Source organism: Entelurus aequoreus, linkage group LG21 (assembly GCF_033978785.1).
Source record: "Entelurus aequoreus isolate RoL-2023_Sb linkage group LG21, RoL_Eaeq_v1.1, whole genome shotgun sequence".
Classification (NCBI taxonomy): domain Eukaryota; kingdom Metazoa; phylum Chordata; class Actinopteri; order Syngnathiformes; family Syngnathidae; genus Entelurus; species Entelurus aequoreus.
Window position 1 is genome coordinate 49,910,259 of NC_084751.1, and position 25,000 is coordinate 49,935,258.

At 39.1% G+C, this 25,000-nt stretch overlaps 1 protein-coding gene across 3 annotated transcripts in view; it reads right to left on the reverse strand.

Annotated features, from left to right (window-relative positions):
• The window catches only part of LOC133638807 (PALM2-AKAP2 fusion protein-like), a 170,180-nt gene that overhangs the window by 116,006 nt on the left and 29,174 nt on the right, over positions 1-25,000 (reverse strand). For all 3 annotated transcript variants that reach the window (XM_062031781.1, XM_062031780.1, XM_062031779.1), the window contains exons 3-4: positions 19,866-19,946; positions 8,832-8,953 (exon numbers count right to left, since the gene is read on the reverse strand). In XM_062031781.1, coding sequence (XP_061887765.1) covers positions 8,832-8,953; positions 19,866-19,946 — 203 coding nt within the window. The remainder of the gene's footprint in view (positions 1-8,831; positions 8,954-19,865; positions 19,947-25,000) is intronic.

The window sequence follows — 25,000 nt, forward strand, 5'->3', positions numbered from 1 at the left end:
GGCGTCACAATGTGATGTCATCACACGTTCATACTCAGCGTCACAATGTGATGTCATCACACGTTCATACTCAGCGTCACAATGTGATGTCATCACACATTCATACACAGCGTCACAATGTGATGTCATCACACATTCGTACTCAGCGTCACAATGTGATGTCATCACACGTTCATACTCGGCGTCACAATGTGATGTCATCACACGTTCATACTCGGCGTCACAATGTGATGTCATCACACGTTCATACTCGGCGTCACAATGTGATGTCATCACACGTTCATACTCAGCGTCACAATGTGATGTCATCACACATTCATACACAGCGTCACAATGTGATGTCATCACACGTTCATACTCGGCGTCACAATGTGATGTCATCACACGTTCATACTCGGCGTCACAATGTGATGTCATCACACGTTCATACTCGGCGTCACAATGTGATGTCATCACACGTTCATACTCGGCGTCACAATGTGATGTCATCACACATTCATACTCGGCGTCACAATGTGATGTCATCACACATTCATACTCGGCGTCACAATGTGATGTCATCACACATTCATACTCGGCGTCACAATGTGATGTCATCACACATTCATACTCGGCGTCACAATGTGATGTCATCACACATTCATACTCAGCGTCACAATGTGATGTCATCACACGTTCATACTCAGCGTCACAATGTGATGTCATCACACATTCATACACAGCGTCACAATGTGATGTCATCACACATTCGTACTCAGCGTCACAATGTGATGTCATCACACGTTCATACTCGGCGTCACAATGTGATGTCATCACACGTTCATACTCGGCGTCACAATGTGATGTCATCACACGTTCATACTCGGCGTCACAATGTGATGTCATCACACGTTCATACTCAGCGTCACAATGTGATGTCATCACACATTCATACACAGCGTCACAATGTGATGTCATCACACGTTCATACTCAGCGTCACAATGTGATGTCATCACACGTTCATACTCGGCGTCACAATGTGATGTCATCACACGTTCATACTCGGCGTCACAATGTGATGTCATCACACGTTCATACTCGGCGTCACAATGTGATGTCATCACACGTTCATACTCGGCGTCACAATGTGATGTCATCACACGTTCATACTCAGCGTCACAATGTGATGTCATCACACATTCATACTCTGCGTCACAATGTGATGTCATCACACATTCATACTCAGCGTCACAATGTGATGTCATCACACATTCATACTCAGCACCAGCATTTTGGAACAAGGAAGAGGTGATGGAAGAAAGAAAAATACATCATAAATCTATTTGTGGCAGCGTAGGAGAAAGTTATGTTGAAGTTTCACTTTTGCATATCATTGCACATAACTGTGGTGCGTTCAAGGACACTCTATTAAAGTTACAAATAGAGGCATCAATAATTTTTAAGAATGCGGGGGGCTTGACCCCCAAGAAAAACAATATTATTAATACAATAATAATAATGATGTATTATTAGGATTTGTATGACCCACTGCTACTTTACACTTGGCATAATAATCACCATCATATTCAAGTGAATGATGGCAGCTTATATTAATATGTACATTCATATTCTGCCCACTTAATATTCAGTTTGTTGGTACTTTCTTGGAAAAATATTTACCCAAAAAAGTATTTATGGGGGTTTGTCTAGATTTGTTCCAGATATGTCCTAGATATGCAAATCACATATTTCAAAGGTCAAAAACCATGTGTTTTAATAACCTAGTTTCAACACATTCATGTACTATATGTACACATACCTGTATGTACTGTATACTGTATATGTAGTGCATGTAATTCCACCAAGTGTGTGTATGGGGCAGTGATGTTAGGTTTAGGGTCAGATGGCAAGGGCCTTTTTGGGGCACAGGACTTGGTGCTATGCCCTTGAACCTATGTACAGTATATATATTCAACTAGAGCTTTTGGTGGATGTAGTTATACTATGCAGGTGTACCTCAAAAAGTGGCCAATGAGTATAGGACCAAATCCAGGAATTGGACACTTAAGTAGTTTTAAGTCCAATGTTGCATTGGTTGACACCTCGTATGTCAAGTAGTTTTAAGTCCAATGTTGCATTGCTTGACACCTCGTATGTCAAGTAGTTTTAAGTCCAATGTTGCATTGGTTGACACCTCGTATGTCAAGTAGTTTTAAGTCCAATGTTGCATTGGTTGAAACCTCGTATATCAAGTAGTTTTAAGTCCAATGTTGCATTGGTTGAAACCTCGTATGTCAAGTAGTTTTAAGTCCAATGTTGCATTGGTTGACACCTCGTATGTCAAGTAGTTTTAAGTCCAATGTTGCATTGGTTGAAACCTCGTATGTCAAGTAGTTTTAAGTCCAATGCTGCATTGGTTGACACCTCGTATGTCAAGTAGTTTTAAGTCCAATGCTGCATTGGTTGAAACCTCGTATATCAAGTAGTTTTAAGTCCAATGTTGCATTGGTTGAAACCTCGTATATCAAGTAGTTTTAAGTCCAATGTTGCATTGGTTGAAACCTCGTATGTCAAGTAGTTTTAAGTCCAATGCTGCATTGGTTGACACCTCGTATGTCAAGTAGTTTTAAGTCCAATGTTGCATTGGTTGACACCCCGTATGTCAAGTAGTTTTAAGTCCAATGCTGCATTGGTTGACACCTCGTATGTCAGGTAGTTTTAAGTCCAATGTTGCATTGGTTGAAACCTCGTATGTCAAGTAGTTTTAAGTCCAATGCTGCATTGGTTGACACCTCGTATGTCAAGTAGTTTTAAGTCCAATGTTGCATTGGTTGAAACCTCGTATGTCAAGTAGTTTTAAGTCCAATGTTGCATTGGTTGAAACCTCGTATGTCAAGTAGTTTTAAGTCCAATGCTGCATTGGTTGACACCTCGTATGTCAAGTAGTTTTAAGTCCAATGTTGCATTGGTTGAAACCTCGTATGTCAAGTAGTTTTAAGTCCAATGTTGCATTGGTTGAAACCTCGTATGTCAAGTAGTTTTAAGTCCAATGCTGCATTGGTTGACACCTCGTATATCAAGTAGTTTTAAGTCCAATGCTGCATTGGTTGACACCTCGTATGTCAAGTAGTTTTAAGTCCAATGTTGCATTGGTTGACACCCCGTATGTCAAGTAGTTTTAAGTCCAATGCTGCATTGGTTGACACCTCGTATGTCAGGTAGTTTTAAGTCCAATGTTGCATTGGTTGAAACCTCGTATGTCAAGTAGTTTTAAGTCCAATGCTGCATTGGTTGACACCTCGTATGTCAAGTAGTTTTAAGTCCAATGTTGCATTGGTTGAAACCTCGTATGTCAAGTAGTTTTAAGTCCAATGTTGCATTGGTTGAAACCTCGTATGTCAAGTAGTTTTAAGTCCAATGCTGCATTGGTTGACACCTCGTATGTCAAGTAGTTTTAAGTCCAATGTTGCATTGGTTGAAACCTCGTATGTCAAGTAGTTTTAAGTCCAATGTTGCATTGGTTGAAACCTCGTATGTCAAGTAGTTTTAAGTCCAATGCTGCATTGGTTGACACCTCGTATGTCAAGTAGTTTTAAGTCCAATGTTGCATTGGTTGAAACCTCGTATGTCAAGTAGTTTTAAGTCCAATGTTGCATTGGTTGAAACCTCGTATGTCAAGTAGTTTTAAGTCCAATGCTGCATTGGTTGACACCTCGTATGTCAAGTAGTTTTAAGTCCAATGTTGCATTGGTTGAAACCTCGTATGTCAAGTAGTTTTAAGTCCAATGTTGCATTGGTTGAAACCTCGTATGTCAAGTAGTTTTAAGTCCAATGCTGCATTGGTTGACACCTCGTATGTCAAGTAGTTTTAAGTCCAATGCTGCATTGGTTGAAACCTCGTATATCAAGTAGTTTTAAGTCCAATGCTGCATTGGTTGAAACCTTGTATATCAAGTAGTTTTAAGTCCAATGCGGCATTGGTTGAAACCTCGTATGTCAGGTAGTTTTAAGTCCAATGCTGCATTGGTTGAAACCTCGTATGTCAGGTAGTTTTAAGTCCAATGTTGTCACGTCTGCAGAGGAAAATAAAGCTGTATCAGCAGAAACTGCCAGATGTAACCAGAGGACACAAAATGCTGTTTTCCCCCCATATTTAAACTTGGAAGCAGTTCATATTTTCCACATCATAAAGCTAAGAGGTCTCAACTGTGCATGGAGCAAAGTTTTAACGACCTCAGTTCCCCAAATGTTATGTTCTTGGAAGAAGAGGCCATACTGAGAAACCATCTAAACTCTGGGCATCACACGGTAGGCAAAACAAAGATTATTTTCAAGACTTTATACAACTTGGAATGTATTTCAAAGTATAGTTTGCTTCTGCCAGACAGACACAGGATAAGCCCATTTTTGTCCTGCTGGAGTACTTTGGACAGAGCTGAACCAGTTTTTTAGTCTGGTGAATGTCTGAGCAGATATAATCAACATTCATACATGTGTGTCTTCAGGTTGGTTGGCAACACAAACAAATACATTGCCAACAAAATGTCGCCAACTATAAAAGCCAATTATTTCTGCTAACATTGTCCAAAAGGCCACGTGACAAAATGAGCTGAGGACCAATGATCTCCTGTCACGATGCACTGACGCCCCCTGGCGGCTGTGAGCTGCATTGGCCATGATAAGAGAACAATTTGATTGGATGCTGACTAAATACTTTTTAATCCACGAGTTTACTTTTGACAATCTGGTGTTATTCCCCATTTACTGTTAAATTATTATAATTTTTTACAATTAGGTCCAATAAATCAGAGCTCTCTCCTTGTTCCTTCTTTTGAGAACATCTAAGTCTTCTGTGGAGCTTTCCAGGAAACAACCATCTTGCTGATGTAAGTTGCAATTGAATAGTTTCTATAACCAAACTGATACTGTCAATTTGAGAAATGCCCATCTATTACAAAAATGTAATGTTGTACAAATGTTGCAGCAAAAAGCAGATAACTCCAAACAAAGTTGCTCTGCAAAAGCAAACTCCTCCTATGTGCTGCCAGCATGCTGCTAAAAATACATCCTTCTTTTCAGAGGAATGCTTTTTCCATCTCTGTAATGAAATCATTTCATCCAAACTAACACCTTTTTTGAATGATCCTTGGACAGGTGGTCTAGGGTTTACATTGACCTCTGCATCATGACATCACCACATTGACCTCTGCATCACAAGACAACAACAGCAGAGTAAACATTGGAGAGAGGAGTGGCTACACACGTATCCTCAACATTATGTACGCAGATCATAGACGGCATTTTTCCCACCGCACTCTTCCCTTTCTGTCTCACCCACCACTCACATTTGTCAACACAACGTCTCTTTTTGTGGCCAGTAGGCGAGGACACCACACACTCATCAAACTTACTCATTATTGCTGCTTTTATTTAGTTAGATTCCCAGCAAACATCTACTATCAGTGGTCATACTTCTCCCTCTCCTTCTTCACTATCTGTGGTCATACCTTCTCCCTCTCCTTCTTCACTATCTGTGATCATACCCTCTCCCTCACCTTCTTCACTATCTGTGGTGGAGAGACTGTGCTTGCTGAGGTATTTTGGGACGTGTATTTGAAAGTGTAGCCGCCAACACAAAAGAAGCTCTTGTCTCCTTTGACCCCAGAAGACCGCAAGGGAATGTGCAGCAGCTTCAAACAAAGACGAACTGGATACCTCCAAAAAGAGAGTGGAGGAGGCCTGGACCATACGTAGTCCTCTGAGGGAGACTCACTGTGTTCACAGTCCTAGCAGATTCTGACAATGTGGCCTGGACCATACATAGTCCTCTGAGGGAGACTCACTGTGTTCACAGTCCTAGCAGATTCTGGCAAGGTCTTGATTCTACAGACATGATGACTGCTGTCATGCAAGAACCTTCTGTGGATCTTCAAATGAGACATGAAGGGCATTAAGAGGGATGCCAATGCTAAAAATGAGTCAGTTTTTATTCTATATCATATATTTTTTGACATGTACCGGATTCCAATTTCTTCAAACCCGACCCAGGCATCTTCCGTACGTGGTTATAAATCCCAAGGTCACGCCAATAGAAAAAGTTAGGAATCTGAATTGAGCCTGGTCTGCATCTTTTAAGACGAGACAAGACAACACATATATTTGCAAGGCCATTTTCAAGAAGGATATTTAAAGAGAAACTACATCTTGTGAGACCATGTCCGCCAACCCTGGAAGCTAACTCAGCTGTCCATGAAATGTGAATTTACATATTTTATTTCTTTATTTTTTCACGTTTAATATGTTTTTTGCAATTTTAATTTTGACAGTAGCACATAAGATATGTTTTCATTGCTGATGCGGGTTTAATGATTTTTAGATGAAAATAACAATTTTTGTACAATATCCAGTAGTGTGTAAATGTGTTCCTGTATAGTATTTGTCCAGCAATGGTCATGTGGTGACATCATGATGCTATTTTGAGAGGTCGTCATTGAAGTCGGACATCACTGAAGGCCTAGGTGGGAAAGGCACAGTACACTGTGTAACTGTACTATGCTGGGGTCATGGGGTCATGTAACAGTGTACTATGCTGGGGTCATGTGTATGTTTTGTCTATAGTCTTTCTACGACGCCATATTAATGAGAATTAGGATGGCCCAATCTATAAAAGCAAGGAGTAAGACCTTCTAAACAAGGAGTAAGACCTTCTAAACAAGGAGTAAGACCTTCTAAACAAGGAGTAAGACCTTCTAAACAAGGAGTAAGACCTTCTAAACACAGGAAGTGCTGCACAGTAAGTGTTGGCCTTGTGCTTTTCTAAATGAAAGTAAAAGAAAGTTGAATGTGTCCTCTTGAGGAAAGTGTGTGTGAGACAATCCGTCTATTCAGGTGAGTGACAATGTGACCATTCACCGCTGCTTGTTTACCTTTGAGCACCAACGTTATTCTGGCGTCTGTGTGACCTTTCTCTTATTTCTGCGCTGACGAGAAGCTCCAGTAGCTAACAGGATGTCAACATGAGTGCTGAGTGTTATCCCTCAACTACATGAACTATTCATGCTAGTTTAGTGATGCAATGTTGGGATCATGAATATTAAACAAGTCAGTTTATTGTGTAGTTGCTGAGTTAGCATCAATCCACCGCTTTTCTATACTGCTTATTCTGTTCAGGGTCAATGTGAGCTGCACTTGACCTTGAAGGAAAAGGTGGACTACATCTTGGACTGGTCGGTCCAAAGCAAAATGGAGTGCACTTCTCGGCTGTAACCAGCAGAGGCGCTGTTGATTCCCTCTGAACTACAGGTAGTGTGCAAAGAAGAACATAAATAGTAAATAGATCTACTTCCACTGTCCTCTGGGCAGTGTTACTCTACTCTGGCATTGAACCAGGAGTTCAAAACATTCAGAGAGATTGATTCATTCCAATAAAAAGAATGAAATAATGACAATCATTTTTTCACATAGCAAATCAAGGTCATCTCAAAGTTGTTAAATTGAAGTGATTTGACTTTTTACAGGTCAGAGCATCTCGGTTAGGGTCAAAGTTAAAAAAAAAACAATCACTGTAACTTCAATCAAACTAAAAGACTTCTGTCCACATCTCTCTCATTCCTCATTTTTGAAGAGAATGAGGAAGGAAAGGATAGAAGAGTCATGAAGATACCTATTTGTCTTCCTTTTTACATTGCCTCCCATTGTTAGAGCTAAAAGGATTAGAAACAACTGTCACTGGACACTTTATCCATTTGAGTCATTAGAAAAAGTCAACAAAAACATGTAAATCAAGTTTTTTCGATTCAATAGAGAATGAATTGTTCCTGTATAGTATTTCTGCAACAATGGTCATGTGGTGACATCATGATGCTATTTGGAGAGGTCATCTTTGAAGTGGGACATCACTGAAGGCCTAGGTGGGAAACTCACAGCCCGCCACTGATAAGCAGAGTCCAGTTGGAATGTCATGGAGTCATAATGACTCACATGTGACCTTGTGACAGGATGCAAGACTGGTGGGAGAGGTCACAGTACTAAGTGTGTTTCACATCCAACTAAAGAGAGGTCACAGTACTAAGTGTGCTTCACATCCAACTAAAGAGAGGTCACAGTACTAAGTGTGCTTCACATCCAACTAAAGAGAGGTCACAGTACTAAGTGTGCTTCACATCCAACTAAAGAGAGGTCACAGTACTAAGTGTGCTTCACATCCAACTAAAGAGAGGTCACAGTACTAAGTGTGCTTCACATCCAACTAAAGAGAGGTCACAGTACTAAGTGTGCTTCACATCCAACTAAAGAGAGGTCACAGTACTAAGTGTGCTTCACATCCAACTAAAGAGAGGTCACAGTACTAAGTGTGCTTCACATCCAACTAAAGAGAGGTCACAGTACTAAGTGTGGTTCACATCCAACTAAAGAGAGGTCACAGTACTAAGTGTGCTTCACATCCAACTAAAGAGAGGTCACAGTACTAAGTGTGCTTCACATCCAACTAAAGAGAGGTCACAGTACTAAGTGTGCTTCACATCCAACTAAAGAGAGGTCACAGTACTAAGTGTGCTTCACATCCAACTAAAGAGAGGTCACAGTACTAAGTGTGCTTCACATCCAACTAAAGAGAGGTCACAGTACTAAGTGTGCTTCACATTGAGACATCCACATCAGAAACTAAGCAGGAGCAAGGTTCTATGACTTAGTAGTTCTCTGGTAAGAAGATAACCTTCATGGTTATCAGCACTAATTCATCATCATTATTCACACTTCAGACAGAGTTGATCAAGTCTTACAATTCCTAGAAATCAAATATTTCCCAGGCAACATGTGAGGTAGAAGAAGAGAAGAGAATCAGCCATACCTGTGAATCATGTCTTCCAGGTTCTTGCCGTGTTCTTCATCCTGGTCCAACTGTTGTCTCCGAGCCTCTTCTTCCTCCGCTGCCACTCCCTGGAGGAGCCATCGCTCCCGCTTGGCTTTGGACTGCAAACATAAACACAAGTAAACATCTCAGCTAAATATGGAGATTGTCTCACTGGCCAGGAGCTGAGATCAATAAACATCAAGTTTGCTTTGAGACGTAACACATAAACACATGAGGCAAATATATTTTGGCATCTGTTTATATCTCACAGTGTTTGTCTCTCTTGGTCAGTTCTAGTCCTTTCACAGCAAACTATGTGCTAGTTATTGCAGGTGGTGAGGTAAATATCCCACGGTGACATGGTACACCAACTTACCAGCACATTACCTTGCATGTAACATGTACGTGCTAATGTTACTTTAGCATGTAACATGTACATGCTAATGTTACTTTAGCATGTAACATGTACGTGCTAATGTTACTTTAGCATGTAACATGTACGTGCTAATGTTACTTTAGCATGTACATGTTACATGCAAAGTAATCAGTAACAGGCCTTTTAAAAAGAAAAACAAACTTTTAGACATTACGTATTGTTGGGAAAGCATGACTAGAGCATGTACTATAAAGAAGTAAAGTAGTAGAACATTGGGCTAACATTGTTCATTGTGTAGTTGTCTCCTACGGCTGCTTCGCTGTTGTGGAACTAGAACATGAAAGTATTAAAGCGATGGACCGAGGAGGTCAGAGTTGAATATGTTTGTTTACCAAAGGTAATGCTTGACCGTGCAGTTTGTGGAGTCAGGACTACAAAGAACAAACTGAAACACGTCAAACACAGCATCTGTAGCTTCTTAATATATTTATAGATAAATGTTTGTGGTTTGTAGCTCGTGTGATGCAGACTGATGCTATGCTATGCTATGCGGTGCTAATCCGCCCGGTAGGCTGCTAAAAGGTAGGACATATTTTTGATGGTTTGATCTTCTGATTTGGTCTTCCACTTCTTCCCTTCGCACTAACTTTGTCAGTTCCGACTGTTGGAGGGCAGGATTGTGTCGATCTCTGAGCGGCACATCAACTGTCTACAGAGCAGGAACAAGCATATATGAACTCTTTATTCTTATTCTATATTGTTTATACACTTGTGTTTCTTGTGTACAGGAAGCAGAAACAACAATATGTAAACTCTATATTCTTATTCTATATTGTTTATACACTTGTGTTTCTTGTGTAAAGGAAGCAGAAACAACAATATGTAAACTCTATATTCTTATTCTATATTGTTTATACACTTGTGTTTCCTGTGTACAGGAAGCAGAAACAACAACATGTTAACTTCTCAAACAGCTTGTTACATAAACAACTTCAACCACCAATGAAAAAATAACTTAAAGCATAACACTAATTATAAATCTAAATCTAAGCTAGAGCGTAAAAAAAGGTGTTAAGAACCTACTAAATACGTTTTATGCTTGAAAATCCTTCATTTAGGGCAAAGATATTTAATAGGTTAAAAAATTAAAATAAAATAAAACATTTGCCAGGTGGTTAATCCACAATATTTGAAGCTAAATGTGGTGACGGATATGTATAATATGTTGAACTAGTGTAGAGTTAGAGTGTCTATGTGACAAGTAGATAATAGTATAGGACAAGTGTGTTATGTTGAACTAGTGTAGAGTTACAGTGTCTATGTGACAAGATAGATAGATAGTACTTTATTGATTCCTTCAGGAGAGTTCCCTCAGGAAAATTAAAAAATAGATAATAGTATAGGACAAGTGTGTTATGTTGAACTAGTGTAGAGTTACAGTGTCTATGTGACAAGTAGATAATAGTATAGGACAAGTGTGTTATGTTGAACTAGTGAAGAGTTAGAGTGTCTATGTGGCAGGTAGATAATAGTATAGGACTAGTGTAGAGTTAGAGTGTCTATGTGGCAGGTAGATAATAGTATAGGACTAGTGTAGAGTTAGAGTGTCTATGTGGCAGGTAGATAATAGTATAGGACTAGTGTAGAGTTAGAGTGTCTATGTGGCAGGTAGATAATAGTATAGGACTAGTGTAGAGTTAGAGTGTCTATGTGACAAGTAGATAATAGTATAGGACTAGTGTAGAGTTAGAGTGTCTATGTGGCAGGTAGATAATAGTATAGGACTAGTGTAGAGTTAGAGTGTCTATGTGGCAGGTAGATAATAGTATAGGACTAGTGTAGAGTTAGAGTGTCTATGTGGCAGGTAGACAATATTGCTGTCACTCAAGGACAAACAGCTTATTAGCAATAAAGCTACAGACACACAAAAGGCTGTCTAGATTCCAGCATCATTGGCCAACATACTTCAAATAAACACACTTGTCCTATACTATTATTTACTTGTCACATAGCCACTCTAACTCTACACTAGTCCTATACTATTATTTACTTGTCACATAGACACTCTAACTCTACACTAGTCCTATACCAGGGGTCGGCAACCCAAAATGTTGAAAGAGCCATATTGGACCAAAAATACAAAAACAAATCTGTCTGGAGCCGCAAAAAATTAAAAGCCATATTGTGTCATGAGTTATGAATTGAATTAAGATGACTTAAAGGAAACTAAATGAGCTCAAATATAGCTACAAATGAGGCATAATGCTGCAATATGTACATATAGCTAGCCTAAATAGCATGTTAGCATCGATTAGCTTGCAGTCATGCAGTGACCAAATATGTCTGATTAGCACTCCACACAAGTCAATAACATCAACAAAACTCACCTTTGTGCACTCATGCACAACGTTAAAAGTTTGGTGGACAAATGAGACAGAAAAAGAAGTGGCATAAAACACGTCCTAGAAAGTCGGAGAACGTTATACTTGTAAACAAACTACGGTGAGTTCAAGGACCGCCAAAATTAGTAGGACAAAACGGCGCTCGCCAAATACTCAAATCAGTGAAGCATGTTTAATATAAACAGTGTGCTTTATAACAATTAGGGAGGTTTGCGTCATGTTTGTCCTCCTACGGAAACAATATTAAAACAAAAACTTTTTTTTTTCCTCATCTTTTTCCATTTTTCATACATTTTTAAAAAAGCTCCAGAGAGCCACTAGGGCGGCGCTAAAGAGACGCATGCGGCTCTAGAGCCGCGGGTTGCCGACCCCTGTCCTATACTATTATTTACTTGTCACATAGACACTCTAACTCTACACTAGTCCTATACTATTATTTACTTGTCACATAGACACTCTAACTCTACACTAGTCCTATACTATTATTTACTTGTCACATAGACACTCTAACTCTACACTAGTCCTATACTATTATTTACTTGTCACATAGACACTCTAACTCTACACTAGTTCAACATAACTACTGTGGGACCATTAAGACCTACTAAAAATGTTCAAATACTATCATACATAACTTTTAACAGATGAACCCCAAATATGTCTGTTAATAATCAGGAGTGTCTACATAGATCCATGTTGGTAACACAACTCTCTTTATTGTCAGTCAGTTGCACACACACACACACACACACACACACACACACACACACACACACACACACACACACACACACACACACACACACACACACACACACACACACACACACACACACACACACACACACACACACACACAACACATTGACCTCAGTTATTTCAGCAGCTGCTGTCAGAATGTGACAGCTGACTATGTGTTAGTTTGTGTGTGGTTGCTTCACTTCCAGATAACCAAGCAAAGCTCACACACATCACGTCTGCTGTGTGAGTTAGTCTATTGAGGTTGTGTGAGTTATTCTATTGAAGTTGTGTGAGTTATTCTATTGAAGTTGTGTGAGTTAGTCTATGGAGGTTGTTTGAGTTAGTCTATTGAGGTTGTGTGAGTTAGTTTATGGAGGTTGTGTGAGTTAGTCTATGGAGGTTGTGTGAGTTAGTCTATTGAGGTTGTGTGAGTTAGTCTATTGAGGTTGTGTGAGTTAGTCTATGGAGGTTGTGTGAGTTAGTCTATTGAGGTTGTGTGAGTTAGTCTATGGAGGTTGTGTGAGTTAGTCTATTGAGGTTGTGTGAGTTAGTCTATTGAGGTTGTGTGAGTTAGTCTATTGAAGTTGTGTGAGTTAGTCTATTGAGGTTGTGTGAGTTAGTCTATTGAGGTTGTGTGAGTTAGTCTATTGAAGTTGTGAGTCTATTGAAGTTGTGTGAGTTAGTCTATTGAGGTTGTGTGAGTTAGTCTATTGAGGTTGTGTGAGTTAGTCTATTGAGGTTGTGTGAGTTAGTCTATTGAAGTTGTGAGTCTATTGAAGTTGTGTGAGTTAGTCTATTGAGGTTGTGTGAGTTAGTCTATTGAGGTTGTGTGAGTTAGTCTATTGAGGTTGTGTGAGTTAGTCTATTGAGGTTGTGTGAGTTAGTCTATGGAGGTTGTGTGAGTTAGTCTATGGAGGTTGTGTGAGTTAGTCTATGGAGATTGTGTGAGTTAGTATATTGAGGTTGTGTGAGTTAGTCTATTGAGGTTGTGTGAGTTAGTCTATTGAGGTTGTGTGAGTTAGTCTATTGAGGTTGTGTGAGTTAGTCTATTGAAGTTGTGTGAGTTAGTCTATTGAGGTTGTGTGAGTTAGTCTATTGAGGTTGTGTGAGTTAGTCTATTGAGGTTGTGTGAGTTAGTCTATTGAGGTTGTGTGAGTTAGTCTATTGAGGTTGTGTGAGTTAGTCTATGGAGGTTGTGTGAGTTAGTCTATGGAGGTTGTGTGAGTTAGTCTATTCAGGTTGTGTGAGTTAGTCTATTGAGGTTGTGTGAGTTAGTCTATTGAGGTTGTGTGAATTAGTCTATTGAGGTTGTGTGAGTTAGTCTATTGAGGTTGTGTGAGTTAGTCTACTGAGGTTGTGTGAGTTAGTCTATTGAAGTTGTGTGAGTTAGTCTATTGAGGTTGTGTGAGTTAGTCTATTGAGGTGTGTGAGTTAGTCTATTGAGGTTGTGTGAGTTAGTCTATTGAGGTTGTGTGAGTTAGTCTATTGAGGTTGTGTGAGTTAGTCTATGGAGGTTGTGTGAGTTAGTCTATTGAGGTTGTGTGAGTTAGTCTATGGAGGTTGTGTGAGTTAGTCTATTGAGGTTGTGTGAGTTAGTCTATGGAGGTTGTGTGAGTTAGTCTATTGAAGTTGTGTGAGTTAGTCTATTGAAGTTGTGTGAGTTAGTCTATTGAGGTTGTGTGAGTTAGTCTATGGAGGTTGTGTGAGTTAGTCTATGGAGGTTGTGTGAGTTAGTCTATTGAGGTTGTGTGAGTTAGTCTATGGAGGTTGTGTGAGTTAGTCTATTGAGGTTGTGTGAGTTAGTCTATGGAGGTTGTGTGAGTTAGTCTATGGAGGTTGTGTGAGTTAGTCTATTGAGGTTGTGTGAGTTAGTCTATTGAAGTTGTGTGAGTTTTGTCTATGGAGGTTGTGTGAGTTAGTCTATTGAAGTTGTGTGAGTTAGTCTATTGAAGTTGTGTGAGTTAGTCTATTGACATCCCTGGATCCAAAATCAGGCAGACTTACAGTATGTGCAATGAATGAGAGATATATCAGATATCAGACAGACATACAGTATGTGCAATGAATGAGATATATATCAGATATCAGACAGACATACAGTATGTGCAATGAATGAGATATATATCAGATATCTGCCAGTGCGACTGCAGTATCAGCAGACATGTCTCATTAAACACAATTACCGACATAAGCACACGTCTACTCAAACAACAAATAACAAATCAAAACAACAGCTTTGAATTGGCTACACCATGACATACCAATACGGGTATCTAAACATGGTGTATCTCCTCTCCTCTGAATGCAAGTGCTCCTACAACAGGAATACAAATTCTGTATTCCTACAAAATCTGGCAAGACATCAACACAACTCAGGTAATCATTAAAACCAGGCGTATGTCCTTTTTGTGCTTAGCTCTTTTAAAGAAGCATTATCTTTAAAAAAATATATATATTTGAGAGAAAACTAATTGTTCAATCATGGTATTAAAACATAGTTTTTCAAGGGTACACTTGGTACAAAGGATCTACCATGCGATTCATTTTGAGTTAACTATGATCAGATATAGATCTGATCAACTAAGTCTGAGACTAGATCTGACCAATCTAAGTCTATCAGCATGAAGTGATGAATCCTACTTGGATGAGAGGTGAAACGTCTTCTAAGACAAACCAAAAAGTCCAGTGATGATCTGTTGAATGCCTTGAAACGAAATCAAATGGTTTATCAAATGGTTTATCAAATGTCTACAAGCAAAAGTTGTGACGATACATGTGTCTTCTAGAAGCCAGCACAAAGGAATGGTGAGACGTTGGAGCAGACGGAAGCCGAGAGAGTGAGGTGAAAGTGACGACTCTATAAATGTGGAATTTGGAGCCAAGCTAATTCGACATAAATGGAGTGCTTACACAAACTAAACTGGAAAAAACTTCCCCGGCCAGTTGGACCAAATGCACAACTGTCCAAATATTGATCATGATACACGTAGCACACCAGGCTTATTATTACAACTACAGAGCATACGCTGTCTGGCTAGCTGTGTACAAACAAAAGATGAAATAATACTTGACAGATACTGTAATATGATTTTTCATGTTTTTCACTCAGTACAGATTGGTGTTCTAGCACAGTGTTGTGTGTTACAAACTCAAACATGTTTCATGCTGACGTAGAAGCTAGCCTATCTCTTTCCATAGTTAGCTTTTACGGCTAATACCAAAGCATGCCGACGTGTTACTACGCTACAAAAAGAGTTCCTCAGTGTTCACTCTTACAATAACAATGTTGCTACAGTTTGGTTATTATTAAACAGGTTACAGAAAGTAAATAAAGGTTTGTTGACGGTTTTTGAATGCATTTTTAAAGTGACTTAGAGGTAAAGCTGATTGCTACCATTAGCTGTATTGCTAGCCACCAAGAACGATTTTCACATTTTAGAAAGCAAAAAAAAAAAGTGCAGCTCCCTTTTATAAACCTTGGCCAGGGTGAGGAGTTTCCAAAGTGTCCTGAGTGTGTGCGTGTGGACGCTGAAGCAGGTTTCCACTGCATGCGTAACAACGACGTCATCATAGAAGTCTTTTGTTCAGCTCGGTATGTTGGAGTTAGTTTGCTAGTTTGAGGCGGACTTGTGTACGTCCCAAAGGTGGGCACTTTTCTCTTCTCCTCTCAATGACAGCATCTCAGTCACATTACCACAACTTCCCTGACATTTATATTCTGGTTTTATCCAACCTTGATTCCATCCGTGATGTCAATAACGTGTCAATCATTGGCCCTGGAGAACTTTTATGTTGCTGACCTCAGCTGCACATTCTCTTCACATCTAAGATGATGTCTACTTCTGCGTACCTTGTAACCGGAAGTTGGGCAGTAAAAGGTGGATTCAAGTTAATATACGCTCACAGCCGATCACCGTGATCGACCTGATATTGATCACCATCATACAGTATAGTCGTCTAGCCCTATCAAGATATTCTGCTACTTTGTTTCCATCCCCAGTGTGCACTTCCCTCTCTGTTGTTTGACAAACTTCTCAGTCCCTTTTGATTCCTCACCTTAAGTCACTTCAAGCATAAAAAAAGCCAGACAGTTTCCCTAAACTCAAACTCATATCACTGATATACTTTACTAGTAACTTCTAACGGATAATAAATGCACCATGAAACTTCCTGTATACTTGACTAAGAAATTGCAAACCAGTGCGTCAATTGTGAGAGTCCTGGATCATGCAGGCCAGCTGTCCTTATCAAATCACTGACTTCTAGTCTCCCATTTCCTCTGTGTGGGCAGCAGGCCCCTGGAGAACAGACTACAAAGCCTGCTTCATGCTGCTTGGCCTTCAGAGGTAATGGCCATCTAATAGGGCTGCATGAGCAGATGCTGATTACATCAAGTGTTGTGCGCCCGGACACTAAACAGAGCACCGTGGTGTGTTCAAGAGCGAGGGTAAGGTGTTGAATCGTACATACAAGAACCATCACGCTTTAGTTGGTCTGAAAGGACCATTAAACCTTCACATGAAGCAAAGTTGTACTCAATTTTGAGGGGCAGAGACACTGAAGTGAAGGAATCATCCTAAACTTTTACCCTTTGATAAATTGCTGTGCAAAATAAAATGCAACTAGGATTAAGAAACTCCCAAATATGAAGAATCCTTGTGATGAATGTATTGGACACTTTGACAGGCTGGTGTTTTTACCATGTTTGTGGTGTGGCAGGCAATGTTATGGCATGTGGCCCCCATGGAGGTCTGGGCTTGTGCAGAGAGCTCATGTTGCTGGAAAATAGTCCACTTATAAACTTCATATACTTTAGCTCCAACTAAGTTTGCTAGGTCCATATTTCAGCATGAAAGTGCGTTGAGCATGACACTTGAATGGGCTCCTACGTAAGGTGTACATGCTTTTAATTAGGAAGTATTTGTCAATGTTTCCTTTAAGTGGGTGCTTAATGCTGGACAACAGCAGTAGTCAGGAATCAAACCTACGTAATTCAATTTGTTTTCATGCCAAGTGTTTAAAGGCCTTCAATTAGCGAAAGGAATGCATTTTCATTTCAGATAGTTGAACTGACAGGATATTTATAGCAGAATGAGGACCCACTGCCTCTTTCCCACGCATTCTACATCTCACCAGGGATTCTCGAGGCTGTTTGTCTTCAAGTATATGATCATGTGTGTGAGCTCAAAAAGACAATATAAATAACTACCCTTTACTACACTAATAACCTGTTACACCTTTATACTCCACCATCATACAGCACTTCATTCTTATTCATCAGGTCAGTGTCTTCTTAGGACATTCAATGGATCACAACTGGACTGCTTGGTTTGTCTTAGAAGACCAGGTCTGACTATTCCAGTTAGACTAGATCTGATTAGTCTAAGACAGGGGTGCTCATTACGTCGACCACGAGCTACCGGTCGATCACGGAGGGTGTGTCAGTCGATCGCCAGCCAGGCATTAAAAAAATAGTCCTAAAAATGAGCGATCATAAATCTTCACTATGACGTCACTTTGGTCACTTGATTGACATTCACGGCACCCGAGGTTCTTGTGAGATGACGCTGGCTGCTGCCAGATCATTATTAAGAAAAAATGACCGACAGGAAGGCGAGAAACTATTTTTATTTCAACAGACTCTGGCGCCGTACCTGTCGTCAAAACTCCAAAGACCGACCGCACAGTTGCACAATAAAAGCTCTGCTTCATCCTGCCTGCGCTAACAAAATAAGAGTCTCAGAAAGCTGGCGCGCACAAGCTAGCAAGCTACGGAGTTTGACGCCAATGTATTTCTTGTAAAGTGTATACAAAAGAGTACGGAAGCTGGACAAATAGGATGACAAAAACTAACCACTTTCATGTGGGATTGGACAGAAAGGAGGACTTTTTTTCTCCTCCATTTGAAAATGTGGACGTTATCATCACTAACTGTCTGATTCCTATCAATGCAAGTCATCAGTAATTATTATCACTACTGTCTGATTCCTATCAATGAAAGTCATCAGTAATTATCATCACTACTGTCTGATTCCTATCAATGCAAGTCATCACAATCAGGTAATACACCAACTTATATTCTTGTCTTCATGAAAGAAAGGAATCTATATGTGTTAAACATGCATGTATTATCATTAAACACCTTTAACTTGTTAACAATATTAACTATATGTGTTAAACATGCTTGCATTATCTTTAAACACCTTTAACTTGTTAACAATATTAACTATATGTGTTAAACATGCTTGTATTATCTTTAAACACCTTTAACTTGTTAACTATATTAACTATATGTGTTAAACATGCTTGTATTATCTTTAAACACCTTTAACTTGTTAACTATATTAACTATATGTGTTAAACATGCTTGTATTATCTTTAAACACCTTTAACTTGTTAACAATATTAACTATATGTGTTAAACATGCTTGTATTATCTTTAAACACCTTTAACTTGTTAACAATATTAACTATATGTGTTAAACATGCTTGTATTATCATTAAACACCTTTAACTTGTTAACAATATTAACTATATGTGTTAAACATGCTTGTATTATCTTTAAACACCTTTAACTTGTTAACAATATTAACTATATGTGTTAAACATGCTTGCATTATCTTTAAACACCTTTAACTTGTTAACAATATTAACTATATGTGTTAAACATGCTTGCATTATCTTTAAACACCTTTAACTTGTTAACAATATTAATTATATGTGTTAAACATGCTTGTATTATCTTTAAACACCTTTAACTTGTTAACAATATTAACTATATGTGTTAAACATGCTTGTATTATCTTTAAAGACCTTTAACTTGTTAACAATATCAACTATATGTGTTAAACATGCTTGTATTATCTTTAAACACCTTTAACTTGTTAACTATATTAACTATATGTGTTAAACATGCTTGTATTATCACTAAACACCTTTAACTTGTTAACATTAACTATATGTGTTAAACATGCTTGTATTATCTTTAAACACCTTTAACTTGTTAACAATATTAACTATGTGTTAAACATGCTTGCATTATCTTTAAACACCTTTAACTTGTTAACATTAACTATATGTGTTAAACATGCTTGTATTATCTTTAAACACCTTTAACTTGTTAACAATATTAACTATATGTATTAAACATGCTTGCATTATCATTAAACACCTTTAACTTGTTAACAAAAACATATATTTCATAAATAAGTAAATATAAATTACATATGAATGAGGTAGATCCCCACGACTTGATCAATTGAAAAGTAGCTCGCCTGCAGACAAAGTGTGGGCACCCCTGCTCTAAGACAATAAAGCCTGCTAGGATGAGAAGCGAAACGTCTTTTAAGACAAACTGGACAGTCCCGTTACAACGGATTGAACGCCCAAGAATTGTTGATGATAAATCTGGTCTCTTAAGAGTGATTTAAGATCTTTAAAGCAATCCACCACATTCAAGTATTTTATACAATAGTGTAACGTATGCAGAGAAAACAAAAAAGACCAACTAACCTTGACATGTTGCAGCTGTAAAACCAAATCATCGAGCTGGCTTCGCTTGTCCTCGATTTCAGTTTGACGTTTTCGCTTTTCCTGCATGAAACAAAACAGAGGTGTAAATAATACTAAAATGTCAAAGTCAGGTCAACATTAATAACATAGCTGACAAACATGGCATAAATAAATGATGCAGCACATAAAACATTTGTTGTAGGACCTCTTAGAGGCCAAATATGATAGAACAGTTGATGAGATTTTAAAAGGGTGACAAGTGTTACAATGCAACGTTTACAATGTAGCACATTGAAGTAAAGAAGGGAAGTGAAGTATTACTACAGTAGAAGGTCAGCGCTTATGAAGGAAGGGTGCTGAAGATTTATGGTAAAAGGAATAAGACCACTCTAGGCCTCTCAATAGAAGTCAAAGTGAAAGTGGGGAGGAAAGACCTTCACTGAAGTGGACATGGATGAAGGCTTTGTTGGGCAAACCACTGAACAAAACACAGGCAATGTGAAGTCTCGTGTCCTTGCTTTGACTTTGACATGCATGGGAATGTAAACAACACAGCGTGGGGTAGAAGGCCATGGGATACTGTGGATGTCTCTCACACATTTCCTCTTGGCTTGAAATAACTTGATAGGAAACCCCCAAATGTTCATTAATGTTGGATAAACATCCACTTCTCTTTTGCTCTGTACGTTTGACATCTTACATCTTATACTGTACATCTTACATCTTATACTGTACATTTTACCGTAAAATTCTGGCAAATGAGCTGCCTGTTTTTATAAAAAATTTTGTTTTACAGTGTATGTAAAAAAAAAAGTATATTAATAATCAAATGCATAGGCAAGTGTGTAATAATTTCATGAAGCAATTCTTTATTTATTCATATTCATATATTATCAATGTTAAAAGCGGCCTTCTAATGGCGACCATCACTGGGATGAGACCCTCACTGAAAAGGAGTTGACACCCCTGCCAGAGGTACTTACCATTCACTCACAAACTCAATCTAAAACACCAAAAAACTGCTACAAAACTATTGAATATATCTGTCCACTTTAAATGAGTCAATCCTTTACTTCTACATGTAATAAATACAAATAATATTGTTAACATTGCAGTATATTTACATCATTCCACCAGGACTCTATGTGAGGTCACGTAATGAGGTCATCATTACATTTGCATAATTGGCCATAACGCATTAACAAGAATTGGAAAAAACCTGGAAAGCAAAATAAAGCAATATACATTCTTTTATTTCAGTTTTCAAAAGTGTCTTGACAATATATTTGTTATGAGCCACTTTTTGGGGAAGAGAGTAAGAAGAGTTACTCGCTAAATATAGCAACAACTTCGCTAAGTTGGCAACACTGATGTGTCTTTTATTCCGGCACACATGGTGCGTCACAATGTTTGTCATGCGTGAGGGAAAAGTAGCGAGAAATGTACATGTGGCTGTCCAAAAGTATTTGTGGCGTAAATGTGGGAGAAATAATGTCCACTAGTTGTCAAAAACAAAAAGTAGAATAACATATTTCCAGTGGCTTTCAATGGAATATTTTTGGTTGGCAAATCCTATTTTAGGCCAACTCATGGCACACATGTAGACAAGGATAGTTTAAAAAGGAACATGTTCTGGAAAATTTATTGACAAAAATGTCCCAGGATTCACTTTGATATTAATTTCCACACCTGTACGACAGGTAAGATGAGTCCAATGTACATCTACCTGGGAACAAATACTTCATATAGGAAACTCAGAACAAATTGTAGGCCAACTAGGTTGTGCGTTGCAGACAATATGATGTCATACTTTTGAGAAAATAATACAACAGGAAATGATGTCATATGTTAGGCATACATCAGAAGCTAAATTAGGAGCCTTTGTAACTTTTTGTAGCTCAAATATAATATTGTGATATATTTCATTACCACAGCATATATCCTGCAATATACTGTAAATGTGAGGCCACTTTGCCATCCCTGACATCCACCAGCATTTACTAACATCAACTGTGTCCAACTTTATAGTTGCTATTCTTACACAAAGCAGCCAAAGGTGAACAACAGAGTCGTTTCAATGTCAACACAAACTTTCAATGTGTCTGTTTGTTAGTGAAACACTTCCGTGTAACATCACCTCTTGGTCAGGATGGGCTGGAACATTCCATACTAAGTTCTGCTGACACTTCACTCACAAACAGACAGTGTGGGAGGTAGAGGTCACATGCTTCACATTCCAAGACAAACATCTTCCTCATGGAGATCATCTTCCATTCAGCATACATCTGCACCTAAAGTGCACAGTCTGAGATGTACCTGCTTGTCATGATGCACCTAAAGTGCACAGTCTGAGATGTACCTGCTTGTCATGATGCACCTAAAGTGCACAGTCTGAGATGTACCTGCTTGTCATGATGCACCTAAAGTGCACAGTCTGAGATGCACCTGCTTGTCATGATGCACCTAAAGTGCACAGTCTGAGATGCACCTGCTTGTCATGATGCACCTAAAGTTCACAGTCTGAGGTGTACCTGCTTGTCATGATGCACCTGTGTTTAGGAACTTTACCTTGAGGAAGGTAAATCTGCTGACTGTTTAGCAAGCTTGCATACCTGTGTCATGTGACAGCAGCATCTACACTCAGCATACCTGTGCATCTACACTCAGCATACCTGTGCATCTACACTCAGCATACCTGTGCATCTACACTCAGCATACCTGTGCATCTACACTCACCATACCTGTGCATCTACACTCACCATACCTGTGCATCTACACTCACCATACCTGTGCATCTACACTCACCATACCTGTGCATCTACACTCACCATACCTGTGCATCTACACTCACCATACCTGTGCATCTACACTCACCATACCTGTGCATCTACACTCACCATACCTGTGCATCTACACTCACACGTCCATGCGGGCAGACGTGAGCATGCAAACACACTCCTTGCTTCTCCTGTAAAATACTGCAGAGCTTACAAAGTTACCCTAAACAATCAATGATGTGTTGCAAAGCTGCTATAAGTGGACGTACCTTCACTGGACTGCAACTAAGTATTATTATTTAGTGTCTGCTTGTCCAGGTGACCATACTTCAACTTGTCCAGGTGACCATACTTCAACTTGTCCAGGTGACCATACTTCAACTTGTCCAGGTGACCATACTTCAACTTGTCCAGGTGACCATACTTCAACTTGTCCAGGTGACCATACTTCAACTTGTCCAGGTGACCATACTTCAACTTGTCCAGGTGACCATACTTCAACTTGTCCAGGTGACCATACTTCAACTTGTCCAGGTGACCATACTTCAACTTGTCCAGGTGACCATACTTCAACTTGTCCGGGTGACCATACTTCAACTTGTCCAGGCGACCATACTTCAACTTGTCCAGGTGACCATACTTCAACTTGTCCAGGTGACCATACTTCAACTTGTCCAGGTGACCATACTTCAACTTGTCCAGGTGACCATACTTCAACTTGTCCAGGTGACCATACTTCAACTTGTTCAGGTGACCATACTTCAACTTGTCCAGGTGACCATACTTCAACTTGTCCAGGTGACCATACTTCAACTTGTCCAGGTGACCATACTTCAACTTGTCCAGGTGACCATACTTCAACTTGTCCAGGTGACCAAACTTCAACTTGTCCAGGTGACCATACTTCAACTTGTCCAGGTGACCATACTTCAACTTGTCCAGTAGGTTGGTTGAAGGGACATTCCACTCTTTGACTAGCATCCCCTAAAACATTATAAATGTGCTTCTAAGAGCTTTTGAAAAGACTCTCCATGCTGCGTAATGCTTTGTGGAATAATATGCTCCTTCGCTGGTTGACTGAAAAAAGACATTACCGTACAACATATTCCCAATCTTCTGTATCAGCAGGAAGTGGCGTACTCAGAAGGAAGAAAGACGCAAAAAAGAAAGATGTGCACACAGAAAGGCACTTGTGTTCAAACCTAGTCAAGGTCGGCATGATCCAATCCATTCAACTATTTGACACAAACGTGTGTAGGGATGGGTATAATAATATGTCCATTGATTACTTACAGTGATGATGTCGTCTATTGTGGATTAAACACTACTAGTGTGCAGTCAAAAGAACACAAGGTGAGTTTAGTGCTACACTACATCCAAGAAGACCTTCACTACTTGGCAAAACTCACCAGCAATACTCTGTTCAAGGAGTTTCACATACTATCCTATCCCAAATATCATTTCTAAATAAACATTTGAACTTATTTATCTTCTAAAAAACAACAAGAATCACTTCCTTCTCTGGGTGTTGCAATCCACCATTGCATGCACGGACTATGCAGGAAACTAAGAGTTTCTGTGGGCTGTGACCAGCTTTTCCACACCAGTTCATCACTTGGTAGTTCTAGTCATCTTGTACCAGACTACACAAAAATAATAAATTACATCTTGCAGCTTTTTGTCATTTGTCTCAACTTTTGCTAATCATACATAAGTTTATAACAACAATTATCAACAAGCCGTTTTGTTCTCTTGTTTACATGCCAAAGACATCCTTTACGCCCCGCCCCCTCCAGCTGGATGCGGATCCGCCCCATCAGCCAAGTCTGTGGTTTTGGTGGTTTGATTCCATACCAGCAAATATCTTAAGTTAGAAGTATACGCAACTTCTTTTTATTACAAGTGGCAACGGTAGAAAATTGTAGAGTCCTTGATACATATATATGTATATATATATATTTATATACACTACCGTTCAAAAGTTTGGGGTCACATGTAAATGTCCTTATTTTTGAAGGAAAAGCACTGTACTTTTAAATGAAGATAACTTTAAACTAGTCTTAACTTGAAAGAAATACACTCTATACATTGCTAATGTGCTAAATGACTATTCTAGCTGCAAATGTCTGCTTTTTGGTGCAATATCTACATAGGTGTATAGAGGCCCATTTCCAGCAACTATCACTCCAGTGTTCTAATGGTACAATGTGTTTGCTCATTGGCTCAGAAGGCTAATTGATGATTAGAAAACCCTTGTGCTTGATGATTAGAAAACCCTTGTGCAATCATGTTCACACATCTGAAAACAGTTTAGCTCGTTACAGAAGCTACAAAACTGACCTTCCTTTGAGCAGATTG